The sequence below is a fragment of the Muntiacus reevesi genome, chromosome 9 (genome assembly GCF_963930625.1).
Source record: "Muntiacus reevesi chromosome 9, mMunRee1.1, whole genome shotgun sequence".
NCBI lineage: Eukaryota > Metazoa > Chordata > Mammalia > Artiodactyla > Cervidae > Muntiacus > Muntiacus reevesi.
This window is the reverse complement of record NC_089257.1, coordinates 14,991,899-15,017,027: the sequence shown is the minus strand read 5'-3', so window position 1 is coordinate 15,017,027 and position 25,129 is coordinate 14,991,899. Positions and strand designations below refer to the sequence as shown.

At 49.9% G+C, this 25,129-nt stretch overlaps 1 protein-coding gene and 1 pseudogene across 1 annotated transcript; both read right to left on the bottom strand.

Annotated features, from left to right (window-relative positions):
* Nucleotides 1-364: 364 nt before the first annotated feature.
* Nucleotides 365-1,576, bottom strand: C1QTNF4 (C1q and TNF related 4). The gene has a single exon (XM_065945137.1). It carries the CDS (start codon nt 1,417-1,419, stop codon nt 442-444), a length of 978 nt encoding a protein of 325 aa, XP_065801209.1. The 5' UTR covers nt 1,420-1,576; the 3' UTR covers nt 365-441.
* Nucleotides 1,577-10,704: 9,128 nt separating this feature from the next.
* Nucleotides 10,705-18,556, bottom strand: LOC136174706 (mortality factor 4-like protein 1 pseudogene; annotated as a pseudogene).
* Between the last annotated feature and the right edge of the window lie 6,573 nt (nt 18,557-25,129).

Sequence of the window (25,129 nt, the reverse complement as noted above, 5' to 3'; positions counted from 1 at the left end):
CGGGGTGTTGTCCCTTGTCACAAAAAAGGAACCAGATGGGCCTTAAAAATCACGCCAGAGTTCAACGTGGAAGAACTACAGGGACCGAGCGGAAACGGACATGAAGGGGAGGCCCACGCGGAGTTAGACAAGCAGAGTCCAAGCAAATTCTCACCTCCTCGCTCTCCCAGGGAGAATCCTGCCCTTTGCCTGCCGACCCCCCACCGGGGTGGTCCCTCTTTTCCCGCCCCTCCCGAAGACAACAGCGTCGTCGCAGTGAGGACAAAGCAAAGCGCAGGACCCCGGCAGACAGGCGCCGGCGCAGGCCCACTTTATTGGCAGAGTCCGCCACGCGCGGCGGGCCGTCATGCTCGCGCCGGCGGGGCGTTCGGGCCGCGGGTCCGGGCTCAGCATGCATGCCCCCCACCCCACCCCACCCCGAGCGGCTCTCCGGGTCGGGGTTCAGAGCTCGGGCGGCCCAAGGCCCGGCGGGCCGGCGGGCGGGAGGTCGGGATACACCAGGAAGCCGGAGAAGGTGATGTACTTGCCGTGGTTGCTGTAGGCGCCGTAGCCGTCGCGGTCGTGGCTGAGCAGCCAGACGGCGTCGCCGCGCCGCAGCGCCAGCATCACGCTCTGGCTCTGCATCTCGCGGCGCCGCGACGCGCCGTCGTCGTAGATCATGGCCTGCACCTCGTCGCGGTTCTTCATCAGCTTCACCGACAGCGTCTTGCGCGGCAGCTTGCCCAGCGTGAAGGAGAAGAAGTAGGCGCCGGGCAGGCGGCAGCGGAACACGCCGGCCGCCGCGTCGAAGTCGCCGCCGATGTTGACCAGCTCGGTGTCGAAGGCCAGCGGCCGGTGGCGCGGCCCGGGACCCGCGTCCGAGCCCACCAGGCTGCGCGTGCGCGCCGCCGAGAAGGCCGAGCGCGGCTCCGCGGACGCGGGCGGCCCCCCGCGCGCGGGCGCGTCGGCGTCGGCGTACACCAGGTAGCCGCTGAAGGTGGCGCCGGGCGCGCCCAGCGCGTACCGCGGGGCGCCGTGCAGCCGCAGCCACACCGCGTCGCCGTAGTCGAGCTGCAGCATGGCGCTCTGGCTGGCGGCGCGGCGCGCGCCCGGCCGCCGCTGCTCGTCGAAGGCCAGCGCCTGCACCTCGTCGCGGTTGCGCACCAGCATCACGGACAGGCTCTTGTGCGGCGCCTTGCCCGCCGTGAAGGAGAAGAAGTAGGCGCCCGGCACGCGGCAGCGGAACTGGCCGGTGGCCGGGTCGAAGTCGCCCCCGACGTTCACGTACACCTTGTCGAAGGTCACCGCCATCTCCGACGTGCCCTCCAGCGGGGTGGTGCGCGCCGCCGAGAAGGCCGAGCGCAGCTCCGCGGACCCCGAGGCCGGGCCCGGGGCCCCGCAGGCCGGCGGGCTTAGCAGGCCCAGCAGCAGCAGCAGCATGGCACCTGGGGCGGGAGGCACGAGGGGGACGGAGACGAGGGTTGTGGAGGGGCAGCGGGGGGCGGGTCCCCCTGCACAGCCCTGCCTTGATCCACAGCTCGGACTCCTGGTTTCCTGCACAGCGAGACTGGCTCAGAGGTTCTCACAACTTAAGTAGGCCTGGGCGTCACCTGGAGGGCCTGTTAAAACACACGCTGTGGGCCCGCACCCCCGCCTCGCCTGGGATGTGCTGTGCTTAGTCACTCGGTCGTGTCCGACTCTCTGTGACCCGTGAACAGTAGCCCACCCGGCTCCTCTGTTCATGGGATTCTCCAGGCAAGAATACTGGAGTGGGTTGCCATTTCCTTCTCCACTCGTCTAGGATGAGGTCTGAGAATTTCCATTCCATTCACAGGTTCCCAGGTAATGCAGAGATGCTGCTCGTCCAGGGACCACAGTTTGGGAACAATTAGGTTAGATCAGTGACTTTTTCTTCTTCTCCTTTCTTTTTTTTGTAACCACCAAACCCGTTTGTGTGAAATTTCGCAGATACAAGTGAAAATGCTCTGGCTCAAGGGTCCTATAGCCCTGCTGGGTTTGCCACATCCCCTCCTCCTTGACAGCCAGGAGCCCTGGAAACACAGAAGGTGGTCAGGAGGTCCCAGGGTTATCTTCAGCTTTCGATTGGCTACATTTTCCTGGTCTGTTCCATGGCCCTTAGCCTGACCTCACTCAGGCACTGGCTGGCTGTACTGACACCTTCCTTGATGGCTGCTGTTTAATTCCCCGTCTTGGCAGGAAATAGCTGCTCCCTGACCTGACTCATTGGAAAAGACCCCGATGCTGGGAAAGATTGAAGGCGGGAGGAGAAGGGGACGACAGAGGATGAGATGGTTGGATGGCATCACTGACTCAATGGACATGAGTTTGAGTAGGCTCTGGGAATTGGTGATGGACAGGGAAGCCTGGCGTGCTGCAGTCCATGGGGTCGCAAAGAGCAAGACATGACTGAGCGACTGAACTGAACTGACCCGTTTCCTGGCCTCTGACCCAGTCAAGGGTCAGCTCCCACAGTGGACCTCCGGAATCACCAGGGGCCCTTCTTGCCTTCTTCTGACCACCTTGAAGAGGTCAGAACAGTTGGGTTTTGAGGTAGTTCCCTCCCCCCACAAACTCAGAGAAGAGAAAGGGACTCTTTCTTCTGGGCTTGGGGGTTGCTCCCTGAGGGGAAAGAGAGAGCCAGGGGCTGCTGGGGATACAGTGGGAGAGCAGTTCCAGTGGGCTTCGGCAGGTCTGTGAGGTCAGCAGCTCGGTTCCTCAGTAGGAGCGGCCAGCTGGACAAGACTGGCAGCTAAACCTGGGCTCAGGTCCTGGTGCTACTCCTCTACATGCTGTGAAACCTTAGGCAGGTTCCTGAATGTCTCCGGGCACGGCCCTTTCTGTATAAACTGGGGGAGGATGTCTGCCTAACAGGCCTACTGAGGATGCTCCGAGACAGCAGGTGTGAGCACCTCTGTGGGATGGCAGTGCAGTCAGTTGATTTTTGGGGAAAACTGATCTGATCAAGTGTTGGTTTTTTTTAATCTAATTAAAAAAATTTATATTGGAGTATAGTTGAGGATCAAGTTCTTGACGTTACGGGTTAGGGTTCAGTAACCCTTGCCCCTGGAAGCTTGGTGAAGGCACTACTCGACTCCGAGGATCATCCCTCGGAAGGTAGGGAGATGCTTCCTCCGTGATGCTTCCCAGTAGGGCACGGGCTTCGGGGCATTAGCCCTGTCGTGGAGGCGAAGCGGGAAAGAAACCGAGCCGGCAGCAGCCTCCGGTGTGGGCTTCTGTAGGAGATGCCCTGGGCGCGCACCTTTGTGCCGCTTAGAGGAGCTGGGGGCTGCCAGGAGGACTGCCGGGCGCAGGCGCACAGACCCGCTGCCCTCAGCCAGGACGCCCCCCGACGGGCGGTGGGCACTGGAGTGCGGCCCACATCCTGTTTGCCCAGCTGTGTGGAACCGCTGCCCCTGGGGAGACTGCCTTTTCTGCTTCTCGGAGACCCGCAAGCGCCTAGCCCAGCGGAACAGTCTCCTTCCAGAGACAGTACCGTTTCTCATTCTTACAGAGGTGCCCCGTGGGCTAGCCAGTCCCCTTGGTGAGGGCAGGGGTGCGGGGAGAGGGGCTCCCTGCAGCAGTGAAGATTGCATCTCAGTACTCATCGCGGCCCCTTTCACAGGGTGCTTCGGGCCTGTCTGGTGTCACAGCTAACCTGCAAGACGGCTGGGCCCTCTCCCGTTTTACAGGGGAGAAAGCTGAGGCCCACCCAGCGCAAGTGTTTTTGGCCCAAGGCCACCCATGGAGCCCTGACGCAAGCCTTGGACGGAGCTTTTGGCTCCATATTCAGCGTCCTTTCCTCTCCACCCTTTCCTTCTAAACATAGACATGTCCAGCCAGCCTGTTATCTGCCTCAGTTTCCCTTTTTGCAAAAATAGGAGGGGAAAGAAGTGGAATGAGTCTTGGGATCTAGGGGTAAGGGGGAAGAAAGCATAAACCAACCCAAAAAACTAACGTTTTTGCCTCCTGGGAATATGGGAGCATCACGGCTCTCCCGGACCCTGCGGCTCTCCTAGCGGGTCTTGCCCCGGGAGCAGCCGCCCACTGGACCCTCGGTAGTCTCCCTGCTGCGCCTGGGGCACCCTGCCAGCGCCGGCCGGTCCTCCGGTGTGTTCGGTACCCGGCCTCCTTTCTGCCCACTGCCCATTTCTCAGACCCCTAGGTCCCCATCCTCCGCTCAGCCCCCTGCCGGAGCAGGTCAGAGGTGAGAGGCTGTCAGGTGGGCGTCACAGCTCCAGGGAAGGAAATGGCTGTTCTGGCTTCGTGCAGGTGAGGCTCAAAACAATCATCTTCAAAGAGAAAAAAAACTAGGACACGGTGCGCTGGACAGAGCCCCGGAACCGACCGTGGAGGTGCAGCCATGCCAGGCTACGGGGGTTCCAGAGACCCCTCCCACCGAACCCCGTTCCCCAGACACCCCCTCCCTCAAGCTCTGCTCAAAGCGCCCTCTCCACCTACCTTGAAAGCCCCCCGGGCTCCCAAGAAGATGAGTCCCCCTTTCACGGAAGAAGCCAATTAATCCTTTCTCATTAAAAAAAAAAACCAAAAAACCCTCAGAAAATGGTACCTTAGACCCTCTCCCCCCCAGACCTCCCTTCATCCATCCTTTCGGATGAAAAGCCCTTGAGCCTCTTTCATGAAAGAAGCTCCCAGATCCTCCTTTTAGGGAGAAGGGGGGGGGGGGAAAGGACTCAATTCCCGGCCCCCGCTTCCCAAGGAGAAAGCCTGGCTTCCCGCGCCCCAGAGCAGCCCTCACCTGGCTGGTGGCGGCGGTCGGTCGGGTTCGCTCCGAGCCCGCGATCGGGCTGCGGGCGGGCGCCGGGCTGCGCACTGACCGCCCGCGCTGCGGCGGGGCCGGGCCTGGCGGGGGCGGCGGCGCCGGGGGCGGGCGGGGCGCGGGGACCCCGGGGTGGGCGCGGGGCGGCGAGGGAAAGAGGACTGCTGGAGAGCGAGCCGCCGGGCCCGCGCGGGGAGAGGCGGGGAGAGGCGGGCAGGGGGAGAGAGGGAGGGGCGCGCCGAGGACCGCGCGCCGAGCGCCGGGGCCCAGGGGCACCGCACGGACCCCCCGCGCGGGTCGCGCGAGCGCCGGCCTCGCCCTCCTCCGTGACCGCCCTCGGGCTTCAGCCTCTGCGTGTGCAGAGCAGGCAGCAGGAATCCAAGTTAGCAGATGGGGAAACTGAGGCCGAGGCCGACACCCCACCCTCGCCCCCAGCCCCGGGGTGGCTCGGGGCAGTCTAGAGACCAGCCTCCTCCCTGGAGGAGAGGGGGCTGGAGCGGGGCGCGGAGACTGGACTAGCCTCGGGGCTGCAAGGGCAGCGGAAGGGGAGAGTTCGGTGGGGACAGACGTCCAGGCTCGGGGAGGCGGGGGGAGGTCTGCGGGAAGAGAAGGATAAATGGGTCAGTGCGGCCAGGAAAGGAGGGCTTACAGTGCCCGCGCTTTCTTCCTCAGCTCCAAATCGGAAAAGGCCCGTGGTTGGTTAGGAAGGCAGGAGGAAGACCAAACCCCCAGGCATCAGAGGGTCAGCAAGGGTGGGGGGGGGCTCCCGGGGAGGGGGCGAGGAAGGAGGGTCCTTGCAGAATTGCCTTGTGGGGGAAAGGCTGCTTTCACAGCATCTGCAAGGAGGGAGGGGCTTGAGAAAGGCGATGGGAGGCCTCAAGGGGCCTGTGTGCAGAGGGACACTGACACCCCGCCTAGCTGGGCCCCGGTGGGTGGGCAGGACCCCGGGGCTGGGCGCAGCTGCTGGCACTCGCCGGGGCCCTTCCACGGCTTCGCCCTGGCCTCTGAGCCCACCTCCGGGAGGTTACAGTCCTCTCCTCAAGGCTGTGCTGGGCGTGACCTGCCAGCCACTGGGTAGAGGCTGGCGGGATGGATGGTGGTGAAGAGCCCCACTCCCAGAACAGAAACAGGAGCCCTAGGACTCAGAAGGCCCAAGTTCTAGTCTTGGCTCTGCCCCAGACTCTTTGTCGCCCCCCTGTGCTCTGGAGCTCTCCTCCTGCAACTGTCAGAACCTACACCCCAGTTAATCTAACATGTGTTAGTCCTCACGAAGGTGTTGACAGTGATGATGAATTCATTAATATTCTCCAGGTGTTGAGGTAAAGATGAAGTGAATGGATATGTATCTGAACAGAAAGGAATGGATGGAGGCATTTTGGGCTGGGCATGGGGTATTTGGGGGAACACAGAATGAAGCATCTGTCTAGCCCTTCTATCCTTTGTCTCCTCACCAGCCTGTAAAGGTCTAGGAGGGGTGTGGGGAGAGGCTTAGGAGGGCTGGGGAAGACCTGAAGCCCATCTGTGGCAGCCACGACCCTTCCTAGGGCATCAGTACCTCTTCTGAACCAGGAGGTTGGGGTTGACATCATGAAGGTGTGTTTTGAAGGTGTGATTCCGATGATGGGAGGGCTGGGAAGAAGGCAGGACTCTAGAGGCAGAACAGCTAAGCCCAGTGGGGCTCTGTCTCAGGCTGAAAGCCATTTGACACTCCCTGGGTCCACAAAACATCTCACCAGAGGAGTCGGGGGGTGGGGGTGGAGACAGGTGGCTGTGGCAGATGACAGGAGGGTTCAAGGGATGGGACAAGGTGGAGGCCACTGGCAAGGAGATATGGAGGAGGATGCCACGTACTAGCGGGCATCTAGGGGGTGGGGGTGCCCTGGAATGGAAGTTAGGGGGCAGTAGGATTCAGAGAAAACAGCCCCAGGGCTTGGTTGTAGTTCCTGCCTGCTCCAACACAGCAATAACATTCATAGCAAGTTCCTTTCACTGGGTGTTGCACATGCTACCAGTGCCCCTTCTCAAGCCCCCAGGTCTACGTGGGGGTCACCTGCTGGCAGCTCCTGAGCTTGCTCTGTGTCTCTCCTGAGGAGTTCCCAGCTATGGAAGCGAGGGTGGGGCAGGCTACAAGTGGAAAATTAACACCCTCCAGGGTAACCCTCAACAAGGAGGGTCCAGAGTTAGTGGACAAATCCTCTAGCTTTCAGTCCCCCGAAAGTGGGACAATCCTCAGTTCCCAGGCGTGTTCCAGTCTCAGACTCCAGCAGGATGGACCGAAGTTGTCCATGGGGAAAACTTGCTTATCCCTGTAGGCTTTGCTTGCTTTTTTTCTTTTTTCTCTTTTGTTTTCCTCTTATCTCACTTCCCCACCTGCTCACCCTGCTTTGGGATCACCTCCTAAATAAGTACTTGTATCCAGATCTCTCAGGGTCAACTTTTGGGGGATCTCAAACTGAGACAATGAACCAAAACCGTGTTAAGTGCTTTTTCACTCCACCCACTGTCTTATTTAATTCCTATTTATCTATGGCCGTGCTGTGACTGATGTGGGACCTTAGTTTCCCAACCAGGAATGAAACCCATCCCCTGCAATGGAAGCATGGAGTCTTAACCACTGGATCGCCAGGGTAGTCCCCTTATTTACTTACTTCACATCCTCTGAAGTAGATGTCACTAGCCCAGTTTCACAAAGGAAGAGTAAAGAAGTTAGTGCACAGAGAGGATTCGAAGTCAGGTCGATCTATCTCCAAAACCCAGTCCTTGACCACTACCCTCTGCAGCCTCCCTAATTCTTTGATCCTCTCGGGGCCTTATTTTTTCATCTGTAAAATGAGGAATGAGCCCTTGAGTTTGAAGGGAGGCAATGTACCCAGTGCCTCCTGCACCTAGGCCTTGTCAGTGAGATGTAAGCAGAAATTATTAGGAAGGACTTCCCTTGTGGTCCAGTGGTTAAGACTGTGAACTTCCATTGCAGGGGATGGGTTTCATTCCTGGTCAGGTGTGGATTCGATACCCAGTGGGGGGACTAAGATCCCCCATGCCTTATGGCTTGGCCAAAAAAATAATAATAAAAATTATTAGGAGAAAGTGGTTTAAAGGGACTGATGAGGCCCGCTCTTTTTGCCCTGCCTCATCCCTTTTCCCAGAGAAGGCAATGGCACCCCACTCCAGCGCTCTTGCCTGGAAAATCCCATGGAGGGAGGAGCCTGGTGGCTGTGGTCCATGGGGTTGCCAAGAGTCGGACGCGACTGAGCGACTTCACTCTCACTTTTCCCTTTCATCCACTGGAGAAGGAAATGGCAACCCACTCGTGTCCTTGCCTGGAGAATCCCAGGGATGGCGGGGCCTGCCGTCTGTGGGGTCGCACAAGGTCGGACACGACTGAAGCGACTTAGCAGCAGCAGCTTCCCTTTTCCTGGAATGTATGCGTGAAAGCTGGAGCTCCAGTTGCCACATTGGGTCAGGAGACAACAATGAAATTTTCTGAAAGTGTTAATTAAATAGGGTACTCAGGAGGGAGCTGAGATCCTGCTCTCAAGGAGCTGATCATTTAGGGAGAGGGGCGGGATTTGGATATAAAGAACCACAATAGGTAAAAAGAGATCAGTACCAGGAGAGAGGTGCAGAAACTCCACCTGGGGGAATCAGGGTGATGTCACAGAAGTTATTTCTAAATGATGGTGAGGATTTTACACAGTGCTGATAGAGGAGTAAGGGAGTGGGATCCAGTCTAAGTTAAAAGTTTGAACAAAGGTATGGAGATAGCATAGATGTGCCAGTGTGGTTGAAGAGGGGTTTGTGAAGGAGACACCAGGGCAGATGAGGTGTGTGGGGCTTAAATGCTAAGCTAAGGAGCTCGGTTTAAGCTGCAGCAGGAGGGAGAGTGCCCAGAGCAGCATTTTAAGATTATTCCAGCCACAGAGTGAAAGGCAAGAGACAGAAGAGGCAGGGAGATCTAAAAGAATCTACCCCAAGTGTCCAATCTGAACCATGCAAGGTTAGTAAGAAAGAAGAAGGGAAGAAACAGATGGAAGAGAGACTGAGAAGAACTGCAGAGACAGAGGGCACACATGCACCCGGGCTCACAATTTAATTAGCTTCTTGGTTTGCCGGTGGATTACAGGGGAATTAGCAGAGCTCAGAGTCGAGGGACCTTGCTGGGAGTTGAGGGGAAGCTAATGAGAAAGACAACAACAAGCCCCAGGGAGAAACGAAAGGGGAAGGATCATTAGCCAAGCAGAGAAGCTGGCAGGAGAAACAGATGTCAGGGCGCTGAGTCCCTGCCTCCCTGGGAGATTTCAGCCTTCCGGGGGAGCAAACATTCAGAGCTCCTGGGCGGGCGGGTTGCTAGCCCCACTGCCTCTGGCTCCAACCCCTCTGAGCACTTGGTAAACAGCCGGGCATGGGGGAGTTGGGAGTGGCTGTGAGGAGCAAGTTCTTAACTCTCTGTTGGCCCTTTTCCCAGAAGCAGATCCCTAGGTTCCTCCTGCAGATGGGGAGGTCGAGGCCTGCTCCTGACTAGATGTGGCAAATTCCATTTTCCAAAGATGCTGTGATGGCATCTCCCATCCCACCCTGTTCTTCTTACACTGGGACCACGCCACTACCCTCTAAGAGGAGGACTTGGGTTCACCCGTAAAATGTGATGCTGCTTCTGTCTGGTGCTCTCCCTCTTGAAATTCACGCTTGGAATCCAGCCGTCATGATGTGAGAAAGCCCAGGCCGCATGGAAAAGCTGTGCGTGGATGTTGTGGCCAACAACCCGAGGCAGGCCCAGTTACCTAATTTGCAGGGTCCAGCACAAAATGGAAAGACGGGCTTTTTGTTCAAAAATAAAGAATTTAGGTGGTGATAACAGCCTTACACCAAGCATAGAGGCTACGTGTGGGACTCTGTGTAGCTGTATAAAGCATCCCGTGAAGCCGGCCCTGACCCCAGCTGAGGTTCCAGCATCCACTCTTTGCAGTACGAGTGCGGAAGCCTTCAAGATGACTCGGGGCCCAGTCACTGTCTGATGGCAGCTGCGGAAGGACTCCAAGTGGGAGCCCCCTGGCTGACCCAGTGCGCTTCCAGACCCACTGGGGACAGAACTGGCCGTTCTAAACCGGGAACTCGGGAGTTACTGCACAGCCTCAGATAGCTGGAACGCTGGGGGAACTAGAACGTGTCACAGTCGGACTGAAGAGGCAGGACAGTGACTGCATTTCTCTGCGAACCCAGGCTCCTTATCTGAGCTGTTGCTTCCCGTCCTTCTTGCCCACGCTGGCAGAGGGGACGAGAGGCACAGGTGACCCACACCCCACCGAGGGCCCTCTCACCATGGAAGGTGGTGGAGCGTTCTGAGTTGAGTTCTCTGTTTCGTGAGGTTAAAACCACTCCAACTTTTACAAGTTACTTCCTCTCCCTGGGTCTTGGTTTCTGTGGAGGTACACTGAAATGATTCCCTAATTTAGGGCATGTGAGTCTCTGGAGGGAAAACACGGAGGACCTGGTGACTAGAAGGTGAGGGCAAGTAAAGAAACGGGAGGAGTGAAAAGCGTCAAAAGCGTTGACTCCACCGCTTTCGCTGGCATCTGGGAGGACAGGAAGGGAAGAGAGTTCAGCCTGCGTCAGACGATGACTGGTTCCACTTTGGGCACTTAGATCACACTACCTTTGGGGGCTGGAAAATTGGGGGAGTGGGGTAGGTACTTACATAGTTCATTAATTAGGTAGAGAATATAACTATGCAGGAATTGACTAGATGAACACCAAAATATTTAGTTATTTATGGTGGATTTAGGGATATTTTACTCTGTAAAATGTTTTCTATTTCCCAAATTTTCTACAATGAATATCTAGTCCTTTCACTTGAAAAGTAATTTAAAATATCAATAAAAATTTTAATTTCTTTCAAATGTATCCAAATACATATTGGAATTGGAATATTATAAAAGAGGGAGTTTAGAGAACACACATGATTTAATAAACTGTATGGCAATGACTAGGCAGCCATCTAGAAAGTTTTAAGTTGGATCCATACATCATATATGCATATATGTGAGCATGCTCAGTCATGTCCAACTCTTTTGAGACCCCACAGACTGTAGCCCACCAGGCTCCTCTGTCCATGGGATTTCCCAGGCAAGAATACTGGATTGCCATTTCCTTCTCCAGGAGATATTCCAATACATCATACCTGATACCAAAACAAATTCCAAATGAATCACATATTTAAATGTAAGAATGAAACAAAAAATGTACCAAAAAAAAATCAAGTCATATTAAAAAAATTTCAGAGTGAAGTCTGAAGTATGACAATAAAATCCAGAATTCATTAAAAAATATATATAAGCTTTTACTATAGCTTAAAAGGAAAACATATTAACACTGCAAACTGCCAGAAGCAAAGTCAAGACAAACTACAAACTGGAAAATATATTTGTAATTCATAGCACAGAGAGCAAATTTCTTTAATATATAAAAGCTCTAAGAAAAGACAACTCAGTAGGAAAGTGGGTAAAGGGTATAGCAGTTAAAAAAGAAAATACAAGTAACTCAGAATAAGATGCCATCCTTTTTTTACCTTTCAGGTTATCTAAGATCAATAGGTTTATAACATATTCTGTTGGTGAGGAGGTGAAGAAACATTCATACCCTTTTAGTGGGATGGTCAACCGGTACCACTGGATAACTGGACATTATCTAACAAATTTTAAAATATGCATGACCTTCAACTCTTTGATTCTATTTCCTGAAAAGCCGTTATTCTGATATATACCCACATCTGAAATGACATGTTATTCAGAGCAGCATTGTTTGCAATAACAATAGAGAACCCATCCAATAATTTCTGAGACATAGAATACTAATAACTGTTTATAGAGGAATGAGGAGTTATTTTGCATACTGATATGAAACAATCTCTAAGATTTACTATTAAGTGGAAAAAACAAGGTGTACATTTGTTTTGAGGCGATTGGTATGTAGCTGAAATAAAGTCCGGTCAAGCTGTGGTCATTTGAAGTCTTTCAAAGATGCTTTATGCAGCCCCTCCACAAATCATGGATTATAGCAGCTTCATTCTACATGTACCTTTTCTTTTCTCCCTCACATTCACTCCCCAGTCTAAAACATTATTATTCAACTCTTCGCTGTCTTTTTATTTTTGGCTTTCTACATGAGAGTCTTTCATCTCCTTTATGTCTTAGCTTGAGTATCACCAAATGAGATGATATTTCCTAACAACTTGTCTATAACCCAGTCCTAATCCCATCACCCCTAAAAAAACAAAACAGCAAACCACTTGTTATTTTCTGTTTATTCGTGGCATTTATCATTTCTAACGTATCTTTCATCTATACACTCTAAAATATGACTTCCACATTAAATATTTGTTGAATGAATGCTGGTTAAGTCTTTTACTCTAAAATCCTCATGTGTATTGTTTGAACATTTTATTTTGTTGCTGTCGTGTAAAATCTGAACTCCAGTACAGACCAGACTACTCATCAGGCTTTTTTTTCCATAAGTCTGCTCCAGCTGTACTTGGCCCTCAAAGTCATACCTTGTTGTAAATGGAGAGAAGACAGTTTCATGGAAGGAAATAATTTTACCTCTTTTGCTTTCCCAAAAGATGACCTCTTTTCTCCTCTGACTCAAATTTCCTAAAAATTTATTTTTTTTAATCCAGAATTCCATTTTTCCACTGACGCTTTCCTGAAAGAGTTCCCCTGAGTTTCCACTTAAACAAGAAGAGTTTAGGACCAATCCATTGCAATATATTGGAAAATGTTAAATGTTATGCATTTTGTATTCAAGACTTACTTGAGAATTGCTTTAAGTTCAGGTCACCATGCTGGAAGTGTTATAGCTATACTGTGAATTATTATAACTTTTTGTAGTTCTAATGTATAAAGTAATAGTTTATTTTTAAAAATTTTTTTATTTTTGAAATGTAAAGAAAAAATTTATTGAAGATCTGAAAAACAATTTCTAAAAGATTAACTTTTCCAGAAAACTGTAGCTACACAATGCATTGCGTCTATCATGTTAAAACGTGCATTAGACACAAATACAAAAACCATTAAACAAGCCACCGTTCTTCAACAATCTGAGCAAAGATAAAATGCCTAAGGAACAACATGGATGGATGACTCGCAAAGGATGGGCTCTTTACTTTAAGCACCATAAAAAAAAGGGGGGAGCACAAATGGATGAGTGTTCGTTATATACACTGAATTGAACCTTTGGCACCAGGAATCAGAGCATTCTGTCATATAACATTAACACATATTATAAAAGTGCGTAGTGTCAAAGGAATAGAAACCACCAGCGTTCAAATGCAGCTTTGTCAACGAAGCAATAAAACACTCTACAATATGTCTCTCTGTTGTCCATCACTGAATACACTAGTAGTAACTTTGAAATGAAAAAAAGGAAAGAAAAGGAGCTGTAACTCCTTTTCTCTGTTTAAAATCAAACAGAAAACAAACATCAATTTTATTATACATGAACATTTCCAAAGTACATTGTTTGTACAAGAGAAGGACTAAGAAGCAAAAAGGTGTTTACAGAGATCAAACGTGGGTGGGTGCACGCGCCTCACACGGCTTTCCGATGGTACTCAGGGGGAGCCACTTCATAATCACTGGCACTAAACAAAGTTGCAGAGTTCTCTGCCAGGTATTTTACGAAACCGTGAAGATAATTCAGTAATAAAGCAAGGCTCTCCTCATCCAGAGGTGAGGCCAACATGGCTCCAATTCATACGAAGTCTCAGGAGATGCGGTGCCCCGTACACCTGGGACATGGGTGTCTCAGGGTGGTCTGCAAGGATCTCAGCGTCCTGCGGCCTCTCACATTTGTAGAGCAGTTGAGTGCCCAACATCACATTGAAGTACTCCTTTATCCCAGCCACAACCTCATTGACTGCATACTCCTTATTATGTTTCCTCGTGATTTCTTGTAATGTGCATAATCCTCTAGGATGGAATCCACGTTCTTCTTGGCGGGAAGAGAGAAGAGCTGTTTTTGCCGGGTAATTAAGTCCCAGTCATCAACAAGCCATGGCTTCAGTTCTTCAGGAATCTTGACTTTAACGTCAACTCTGCTCATAAATGTTTCCTCATTTTCAACAGTAGGATCTACTTGAGCCCTCTTCTTTCGAGGAGGCTGAGGTGCTTCACTAGTGCCGCCACCATCTCCATTTCCAGGTGTCTTTTGCTTCTTCTTTTTTGTTTTCACTTCAGTATTGTTTTGCTGTAGCCCAGCAGTCTTCTTTCCAGGGGCAGCCCCTCGCATCTTCCCCTCTGCATACCGCTCCTGATTGCTTTTTGAAGTTCTCTCCGTTTTTGTAAATTGGTATCCACATACTTGAGTACTCTGCTTTCTGGAACCCATTCATCCCGATTTTTATTCCAACCACTGTAACGGATGAAGTATTTGACCTGCTTATCCTTTATGGCAAGGATACACACTTTGCTTCATTCGGAAGAGGCCCATGACAGCACAGCACTCTCTCACCCTCCTGGGATTTAGGCTTCGGGTCCTGTCGGCGCCATTTATAAAAGATTCACCGCCGCCGCCTCCTCCTTCTCCCGCCACCCCTGACTACCGGCCCCTACTCTCTACCCCACCCAGCTCCGCACCGCCAACTCTACATCCTGGGCCCGATTTAAAGTAATAATTTATTAGGCGAGAGAGATCCTTATGACCATTTCTGAGTATACATTGGGTCTATATCTTTGAGTAATGAATCGAGCAGGTTTATGAATTATGAAATAAATATTTTTTAAGGAAATAAACTGTACAGTATGCTACCATTTCTATTTTTTTTTAAGTATGCATTTGCTTTTTTTGTGCATAGAATACCTCTGAGAGAATCTTCTAGAAACCAATAGCAGTTGCCTCCAGGCAAGAGGAATGGTTATAGGAGAAAGACATATTTTTAACTGTTTCACCCTTTTGTACCTGAAATTTAAAAAGGCAGGGAGAACCACTATCTTTTTAAGCAGCTGCTGGGCTCCTGCTGGCTCCTATTCAACCTGAGGTCAGCTGAAAGGCCTCAGCCTTTTTCATATGCACCGTCAAGCCAAACTGCCTTCATCCTGTGCTAGCGCAGCTGATTTTTTAAAACTACATATAAACGCATGTCTTTCCACTTTTTTCAAATTCACCCTGTTAGTTTCAGCCCATTGTTTCAAGATATTTTAGGGTCTTGATTCTGACATCCAAATATTAGCTTTTCCTCCCAATAGTGGTGCCATCTGCATTTCCAGTGTGACAGACACAATTAACCACTGAGCTGACCAAATGCAGAATCTAGAAGCATGAAATTTAAGGCTTCTCGGATTTACATCAGTTGAATAACCAAGTTGAGGGGAGTGGCACACTGGTTAAATGGTCTAGAAGTCCACCAGACTGGGCAATCTAGGAGCTGTCAGTTTTCCTGGTTGTCTCCTCAACTGAAAGACATCTGATGTCCAAGGGAATGTTCCTAGCGGCTTTCCAAATGAATTACAACAAACTGGATTCCTGTTGGTATTACCTTGTTTTTAGTGACGGTACCAATTCTTTTCATTTCTTGTTGTTCAGTCACTAAGTTGTGTCCGACTCTTTGTCACCCCATGGACTAAAGCAAGTCAGGCTTCTTTGTCCTCTACTATCTCCCAGAGTTTGCTCAAATTCATGTCCATTGAGTCAGTGATGCTATCCAACCACCTCATCCTCTGCCACCCTCTTCTCCTTTTGCCTTCAGTCTTTCCCAGCATCAGGGTCTTTTCCAATGAGTCATCTCTTCACATCAGGAGGCCAAAGTATTGGAGCTTCAACTTCAGCATCAATCCTTCCAATGAATATTCAGGGTTGATTTCTTTTAGGATTGACTAGTTTAATCTTGCTGTCCAAGGGACTCTCGAGAGCCTTCTACAGAACCACAACCCACAATTCAATTCTCTGGTGCTCAGTTTTCTTTATGGTTCAACTCTCACATCTATACATGACTACTGGAAAAACCATACCTTTGATTATAACCACCTTTGTCAGCAAAGTGATGTCTCTGCTTTTTAATATATGTCTAGGTTTGTCATAGGTTTTCTTCCAAGGAGCATCTTTAAATTTCATGGCTGCAGTCACCGTCTGCAGTGATTTTGGAGCCCAAGGAAATAAAGTCGGTCACTGTTTCCATTTTTTCCCCATTTATTTGTCATAAGTGATGGGACTGGATGCCATGATCTCTTTTTTGAATGGTGAGTTTTCAGCCAGCTTTTTCACTCTCCTTTTTCATCTTCAACAAGAGGCTCTTTAGTTGCTCTTCACTTTCTTTTTCTAGGTGTTCTCAAACCCAGTTTAATTATGTAAGTCCAGTTCATTATACTCTAGAATAAGTTTAGGGATTCACCTGAAGTGTTTCACCTATAGTTTCCAGGATCTACCCTTTTCTCTTCTGTAACACCAGGACACTCACAGCCTTTGGGCACTGGGGGCCCTTTCCTTTCTGCACGGCTTTCTCACGTATGTTGGCAAGGGCTCCAGGATCTTCTCTGCAAAGGTGTAACACCTTGGAATTTGCAACTCATTTTCTTTTGGCTGCACCACACAGCATGTGGGATCTTAGTTCCATGAACAGGGAACTGAACCTGTGCCCCCTGTGTTGGGAGTGCCAAGTCCAAGCCACTGGACCACCAGGAAAGTCTTGCAACTTTATTTTAAATGGGTGCTTAGGTTTCAGTCAGTTCAGTTCAGTTGCTCAGTCGTGTCCGACTCTTTTCGACCCCATGAATCGCAGCACACCAGGCCTCCCTGTCCATCACAAACTCCCGGAGTTTACTCAAATCCATGCCCATCGAGTTGGTGATGCCATCCAGCTACCTCATCTTCTGTCGTTCCCTTCTCCTCCTGCCCCCAATCCCTCCCAGCATCAGGGTCTTTTCCAATGAGTCAACTCTTCGCATGAGGTGGCCAAAGTATTGGAGTTTCAGCTTCAGCATCAGTCCTTCCAATGAACACCCAGGACTGATCTTCTTTACGATGGAGTGGTTGGATCTCCTTGCAGTCCAAGGGATTCTCAAGTCTTCTCCAACACCACAGTTCAAAAGCATCAATTTTTCGGCACTCAGCTTTCTTCACAGTCCAACTCTCACATCCATACATGACCACTGGAAAAACCATAGCCTTGACCAGACGGACCTTTGCTGGCAAAGTAATGTCTCTGCTTTTTAATGTGCTATCTAGGTTGGTCATAACTTTCCTTCCAAGGAGTTAAGCGTCTTTTAATTTCATGGCTGCAGTCACCATCTGCAGTGATTTTGGAGCCCCCAAAAATAAAGTCTGACACTGTTTCCACTGTCTCCCCATCTATTTCCCATGAGGTGATGGGACCAGATACCATGATCTCAGTTTTTCTGAATGTTAAGCTTTAAGCCAACTTTTTCACTCTCCTCTTTCACTTTCATCAAGAGGGATTTTAGTTCCTCTTCACTTTCTGCCATAAGGGTGGTGTCATCTGCACATCTGAGGTTATTGCTATTTCTCCCGGCAATCTTGATTCCAGCCTGTGCTTCTTCCAGCCCAGCGTGTCTCATGATGTACTCTGCATATAAGTTAAATAAGCAGGGTGACAATATACAGCCTTGACGTACTTACTGTCTTTTCTCTGGAGTTTGTTTCCTCTATCCCACATTTTCTCGCCTCACTCCAGTTTAGAAATGCTTTTCTTCGATGAAGAGTGAAGAAAATCGGGGCTGAGTATTCTGCTTTCCTGCTAACCTGACATCTTCATCCCCATCCTCTCTTTATTCCTCTTTCTCTGAATGTAACCAAGAATGTCTTTTACTGTCTGCACTCTTTCAAGTCTCAGCTTGTCAAGGACTTCAACCTTCCTCCTCTTACACCTGCCTTTGGGTTTGTGAGCCTGTCAGGGAGCTCTCTGCACAGCTCTGCTGGTTTCTTTGGGTTTCCTCCTTTTCCTGTCCAAGGATTCTCTGCAGATCAAAGTGTTAGTCATTCAGTTGTGTCCAACTCTTTTCGATTCCATGGACTGCAGCCTGCCAGGCTCCTCTGTCCATGGGATTCTCCAGGCAAGAATACTGGAGTGGGTGGCCATGCCCTTCTCCAGGGGATCTTCCTCAACCCAGAGGATCTTCCCCACCGCAGGGACTGAACCTGGATCTCCTGCATTGCCAGCAGATTCTTTATCATCTGCACCATTAGGGAAGATGGGCTGTCCTCATTTTCTATTGCAGAGCCTCCTCTCTCTCTGGTGCCACATTCCATTTAAATCTCTGAACGTGAGATCCTAAGTTTTCTCTCCCTTTTTGGTATTATTTTTTATTTATTGTCTCACCCACTCATTCCACGGCTGACACGCCCCTCCTGCTTCCTTCACCTGTCCCGTGGATCCTGCGCCACTGGCAGCGCCCGGTGGTTCTCTCCCACGGTCAGAAAGGGCTGGTCCAGCCGCTCTGGTAGGAGCGCCCTCCCACTGGGAGAGGCACTGGTTGCTGACGCTCGGCAAGAGTGGCCGAGCAGGTAGCTGTGCAGGCCTGCGGCTGGGCGGGCGGAAGGGGGCTCCGGAGGGCTCGTGGCTTCCGAGTGCTCACCTGTCAGTCTCGCCTAGAGGCTCCTCCAGGCCGGCATTCTGCTGCGTGGAAAGCACACAGGATTCGGAGTCAAGCGTACCCAGATCTGAATTCTAGCTCTGTCCCTTCCTAGCAAATTCTGTGTATCTCTGCGTTTCCATTTTTCTCACTTGAATAACGGTGATATTATGGAGTTGATGGGTGACTGAGGTAACCACACACACACACACACACACACACACCCCACCCCCATCCCCAAGCTCCTGGTTTTCACAGCCCACGTCCCTGGCGGACTGTGCCGCTTCCTTTCCCTCTGTGGCCGAACACACACACACACACGCACACGCACACGCACACACACACAGGCTCCTGGTTTACACACACACACACACAGCCGCTTCCTTCCCCTCTCTGGCCGAACACCCCCCCCCACCCCCACCCCAGGCTCCTGGTTTGCAGTGTGTGTCTGTGCCTGGTGAGCCCTCCTGTGATGACGCACACCCCGTAACCCTTAGACCCTGGAGTCTGCAGATACGGAGGGCTGGCTGTTCATGGATTCAGTGAGGCTGACTCAGATGTGGCCATCCCCGAGATGGGATGTAGAGCACTCCATCCCTGACACATACCAAATGGAACGGTTTACAGATGGAACTTCCCTAAGAGATCTTTACTCTGATATTACAAGTTCTACGACCAAGTGAGTGAAGCTGCTATCTATCACCTCCTTGCCGAGTGGAATGAGCCTGTCTGAGGGAAACCAGGCAGAGGTGGGCCCCAGGGATACGGCCCGTGGGAGTCCTGAGGCCTTTGTTTGCCTCCAACAGATTAACCACGGGCCATTTTTGTTGTTTGAGCCAATAAATTTCTTTCCTTTTTTTTCTGGCTGCACTGGAGCTATGTGGGATCTTAGTTTCCTGACCAAAGACTGAAACTGAACTCCTTGCATTGGACTCGAGGCATCTTCACCACTGGACTGTTGGGGGAGTATCTAAATCCCATCTCTTCAATAAGCCAGTTTGTTGGGCTTGTGAGTATGCAACCATTATATACTATATATATATATATATATATATATATGGCTTCCCTCAGTGGGAAAGAACCTACCTGCCAATGCAGGAGACACAGGTGCAATCCCTGGGTCGGGAAGATCCCCTGGAGAAGAAAACGGCAACCCACTCTAGTATTCTTGCCTGGAGAATCCCATGGACAGAGGGGCCTGGTAGGTTACAGCCCACGGGTTCACAAAAGTCGAACCCAACTTAGCGACCAAACCACCACCACCTTACACTATCTCAACAGCTTTTACTCTGTACAGCTGTCTATAGGGGCACCTCTTTCCAGGCGACACTCTTAACCACCATGGTTTCCAAGTTGATCATGGCCTTGTCCAAGGAGAGTGCAGAAACTTTTGGGAAAAGATGAAAGATGAGGAGGTGGACAGGAATTTTAAAGCTCAAATGGTGGAGGAGAGATGAAATTAGCCTTTTTAAAAAACATTTGCAACTGCAGAACTCTACACCCACTTTCTATTTATAAATATCCTCATCTCCCGGCTTGGCTCCTCCTGCACAAGACTCCAGCGGAAGAGAGCAGACACGAAGAGCAGCTGCGAGCCAGGTACAAAGGCGCAGAGCAGAGGAGGCTGTAGGAGGAGAAGCGCCCGCCTGACGTGGGTCAGGTGCGGGAATTCAAGGATTCTGGGGCAGTACGTCTTAGGAAACTTACGTCAGAAAGTCTCTGGTCCCTTGCCGAAAGCCTGCACAGGCAGAGGCACCGTTTCCCCAGAACCGATCACGCCACGGAGCTCCAGCTTTCCTGCCTACCGTCCCGCGCTGGTGGCGGGAAGACACGCTAGAAGGCCGCCGCGGAGATGACGCAGCGGGGCAGTGGGGACAAGGGAGGGTGACAAACTCGAGGCACCTCTGAGAATCCAGCCCCGACTTCTGAGAAGAGGGAGGGCGGACAGGGCTCGGCGTCACCTCCGGGCTTTCAGCTTGGGAAACAGGGTGATCAGGAAGCGCGGGGTAAAGTCTGAGAACGCGAGCACCAGCGCGGGCTCGGTGAGATGGGCTGAACGGTCATTGAATCTGGATATCCTGAACAAACATTTACTGAGGACTGCGTGTGAGGGACTGTCCTGGGTACTTGCAATAGAGCAGAAAAACAGCACTGAAGAAATGTGAGGACTGGCAACGGAGATGCAGTTCCACTTTCCCTCAACTCCCGGCCTTCACTAGTTCTGTGGCTTTGCCCAAATCATCTGTACTTGTACAATATCACCTTACCTTCTAAATCTTAAATAACCACAACAGCTACCACATTCCAAGCAGTTAGTGTGACACTGGACTCAAATCTTTGCTCTAGTAAAAGGAGCATTACCCTACCCTCATTTTAGACATGAGGAGCTGGAAGCTTAATACATTCAAATAACTAGTCCCAGGTCACAGGGCTGCTAAGTGAAAGAGGTGGGAATTGCTCCCCTCTTGTCAACCTGCCCTCCAAGGACCAGCTCAAAGTCCACTCCTCCACGGAGCCTTCCCCGAGTTCCCCCCAATGGGATGTGAGCTTTTCCTCTTGTGGAACCCAGGGAGCTTGGTTTCAACTTCTAGCACATTCTGCCTGTCTGACAGGCATCACTACAAGTGTACCAGGGTTTGCTTTTTTTTCTTTGGCCTCAAAGAAAAAAAATGGGAGTGTGGGGCCTTAGTTCCCCAACCAGGGATCAAACCTGCGCCCCCTGCACTGGAAGCATGGAGTTTTAACCACTGGACTGGCAGGGAAATCCCAGGCCTTGGTTTTCTGCACATGGTTCTATTTAATCCTCCCAGCTTCCCTAGTCCTGAGGCTCTCGTCAGACTATGCCGTTTCCTCTGCACAGGAAGGCCAAGGGGGACACTGAGATTGACTGAACTCTCCACTGCCCCCAAGCAGGGCTTCGCACGGAGTGACTGAAGGCTGTATTTATGAACTCTCAGTGTGAGCCCCTCAGGGGAGTAAGGGTGAGATGCTGGATTCCAGGAGGCGGGGAGCTGTCTGAGGTGAGGGGCGGCTCTGTCGTTTCCGTCTTCACCCTCCTCTTTCCCTTCCAGCCAGAGGACACTCACCAGCCTCTGGGGTGCCAGCAGGGCAGGGCCGCAGGCAGGACGGAAAGTCGGTGGGCACACTTCTTCTTGTCCTTATCTCACCTCTGGCTCTTTGTACCACTCAGGCTGGAAATAAAAACTGCAAAGCCTAATAGATTTTTCCGCGGGAATGTGACGTTACCGGGAACAGTCAGTCCGTTCTTCTGGCTGCCAGAGGGAGGCAAAAACTAGGGCTAGAAAAGGCTCTTGTCCCAGGGGGCTTCTTGGATGTGGGAGGGAGGCGGTTTGCTTCACTACTTACTCCCCCTCTCCGGCAGTTGGCAAGTCTTCAAAAACTCCTCCCGGTCACATTTTTGTTTCTCCCCCCTTTCCAAAGCACTGTTCTTCAGCCCCTTTGGTGTGTGGTACTAATCTGAATCTATTTGGAAACATTCTTTTTTGGGGTGGTAGTAAGTTGGTTCCAGAACAACTGTGGTTTTTAAGACAAAATCTGGCTAATTGACCCCAGACAGGAGACTGCGGCCTCGACTGCAGAGGAATCCACTTACGCGAGCAAGGCAAATGGGCTTTTCAACATTTCCTCTCACGACAGTGCGTTTGGAAGACCTGCCTCCCCAAGACAGCTTGGGAAGGCACCAAAGAGGAGGAAGCTGACTCATATGGACAAAGTTGGTGGGAAGGGAAACAGTTGCTTTAGAAAATTAATTGCTGCTACTAGCCAAGATATTCTTCTGAAAAGATTTCTTTTTTTGGGGGGGGGGGGTTGGTGGCAAAAGGACCTTTCATTTGCAATTCTCTCTAGGACAAAAATCAGAGCTCAAGATTCTGATTCTCTCAAGTCTGATGAGACAATAAAATGAGGGATCAATAGAGGGACAAAAAATGAGATGTCATATGTGACATCCTTAACCCTAAAAATAAAAATCTCTTCAGAGGAGATAAGACACACATCTTTGTCTACATTCAAGAACAAACTCCTGAGGAATTCTCTGACACTCCAGTGATTAGAACTCTGTGCTTTCACTGACGAGGGTGCAGGTTTGATCCTTGGTTGGGGAACTAAGATGCCAGAGTTGCATGGCTCCACCAAAACAAAAAACAAAAGAAAGCAAAAAAAAAAAAAAAAGAAAAAAAAAACCCCACCACCCCAAAAGTCCAAAGATACAAATTATTATGGCACCTAGGGAGGCAGCATGAAAAAATCCATTCAATAGGCAAGTATGTTCCAGAAGAATCCAGAAGGAATTCCCTGGTGGTCTGGTTATGACTCCATGCTTTCACTGCTGAGGGTCCAGGTTTAATCTCTAGTTACAGAACTAACATCCCATGAGCCGAGGGGAAAAAAAAAAAGAATCCACTGAGGAGCTGACATGTAAATAAATCACTTTCAAAAACTGTTATCCTTCAAATGGAGTAGGAGTTCCCATACACTGAACTGATGTACTCATAGGAATAAATCCTTCCCATACAGTAAGTGTTCCATCTGTATAAATCCCAATAGCTTAGAAAAGTAACGGTCATCATTTCTATCTTCCGTTGCTTCACCTATTTATCATTCTGCAGAGGCAAAACACCAAGTCTCTTCTGACTGAAGACCATTTTACACTATTCTGCAGAAGGCTTTTTTCTTTGGTTCACTATTTGACTAAAAGTGAGGGCACTTTTCCTCAAACGGATGAATCCCTTACCAGGAGGTTCACTGGCTACTTTTTCTCAGCATTCATTGCTTCTATGAAGCAGCAAACACACCTTGCAATTTGACTCAGGTTTGAATTTGGCTCTGAAACATACTAGCTATATAATTCTGAATAGCTATTTGAGTCTCATTTTCTTTAATTCTAAAGTAGAGACACCTACTGTACCAAAGATTATGAGAAGTCACGCTTACATGACAGGTGCGACAGTCACTACCACTGTTCTCCTCGTTTCCCTTCTCTGCCACGCACGGCACCTTAAACTGACCAACTTCATGCACTCTCACTTCACCAGCTACACTTTTCCTATAAAGCCCATGGAGGCTGCTGTTTCAGTGGGCCTGTTTTAAAGGGATAAATATAATTTTTTCCCACAGATTTTCACATCAGAGAGAAGTGATGCCACTGCTGGGTAAGCCCTGAACTCTGTGGGGTGTGTTCTCTCTTCTGTCAGTTTAGTTGGCAGTATCATTACAAGCCTTGGGGGAGGAGAGTTTGAAGGCAAAGATCTTGTCCAGTTGGGAGGACTTAAGAGAGACTTCAGAAAGAGATGACCCTAGAACTGAATTTTACCATACAGGGAATACTTCAAGGGGGAGAGGGAAAGGACGACGTTTCCAGAGGAGGAAAACTACAGTATGTTCAGGTAACATAAGAAGCTGGGATACAGGACTAGGTTTAAAGTTTCTTTCATCCTAAAGTTGTCTGGATAGCCTGGTACTTTTAAAGCACCCAAAGTTCCAGGAAACCCCACATTCTCTCCTTCAGCCAAGCTTCAGTGACCAGCACACTCCCCAGAAGGAATATTTCCTGGCAACTTAGCTCAGCCCTGCCAAGACAAACCACCTGTACCAGTTTCACAAGCACAGCCTACAAGATAATCCTTATCTAGGTTTACATGGTTTACATATGAGTCAGTTCATTGTTTCTTTTGGGTGTATCTTAAGAGTACCTACCTACCTGTATTTACTAGCCCTGGAATAAACTTCTGAATATGTTAACGGCTTATAAAATTTTCACGGAGGACCACAGATGTAGTCCTCTTGCCTGAAAAATCCCATGGACAGAGAAGCCGAGCGGGCTACAGTCCATGGGGTCACAGGGAGTTGGACACGATTGAACAAAAAGCAGAGGTGTAGTACCCTTATCGGATTTATAGCTTGGATGCAGTGAGATGGATAAGCCAGTATGTTGATTAATCCCAGGCCTCAGTGAAATTTTTCCACAGCCCAACTTTCATAGGCAAAAACCGGAGCCTTGGCGCCCTCTGGAGGCAGACTGGTTCTCATAGTCAGACAAGCTTCCCAACTAGGCAGGCGTGTATGAGGACAGAAGCCACAGGGTCATAAACATGGCAGTTTCCTAGATCATCTTTACTCGAAGATTTTTTTTTTGGGAAAAAAAAGTAGATAATGCAAAACATTTTAATATTAAAACAAATGCAGATAATATTGAATAGAATATAAAATTTACATTACTTTTTGAAACAAAGAGACATCAAAGACATTTCAAGGTAAGCTACTCATGAGCTTCAGGCTATATTCTTAAACTCAGGGTGTGGGGGTGGGAAGAGGAGACCCTGCATGCTCAGTCTAACACTGTGGGTGCTGCTGCTTTGACGGGAAGTAGCGAGTTCTTCTGAGAAACAGCAAATGAAGTGTTTACTCATTTGGCAACAACCCAGTGGATTATTTAAACAAGTAAAACCAAATGCTTTCTCATTTTAAGAGCATTTTAACCTGCTTGGAAAAGGCCTGAGTAAAATAAAAGCTTTATGTTTGAGTGGAAATTTATTTCCTTCTAAAATGACTTCCCCCCTACTATGAATGTTAACATGCCTAACCGAGGGTATGACATGTGAGCTGGTCAACAGTCAGACATGAGGTTACAAGTACACCTTCCAAGGGTGTCATGAGGAATGAAAAACAAACTACTCACCTTCTGCAATGACAAAATGCAAACAAAATAAAAAACTGAACAAAAGATTATATACAATTAGAACTGTATAATGATGTA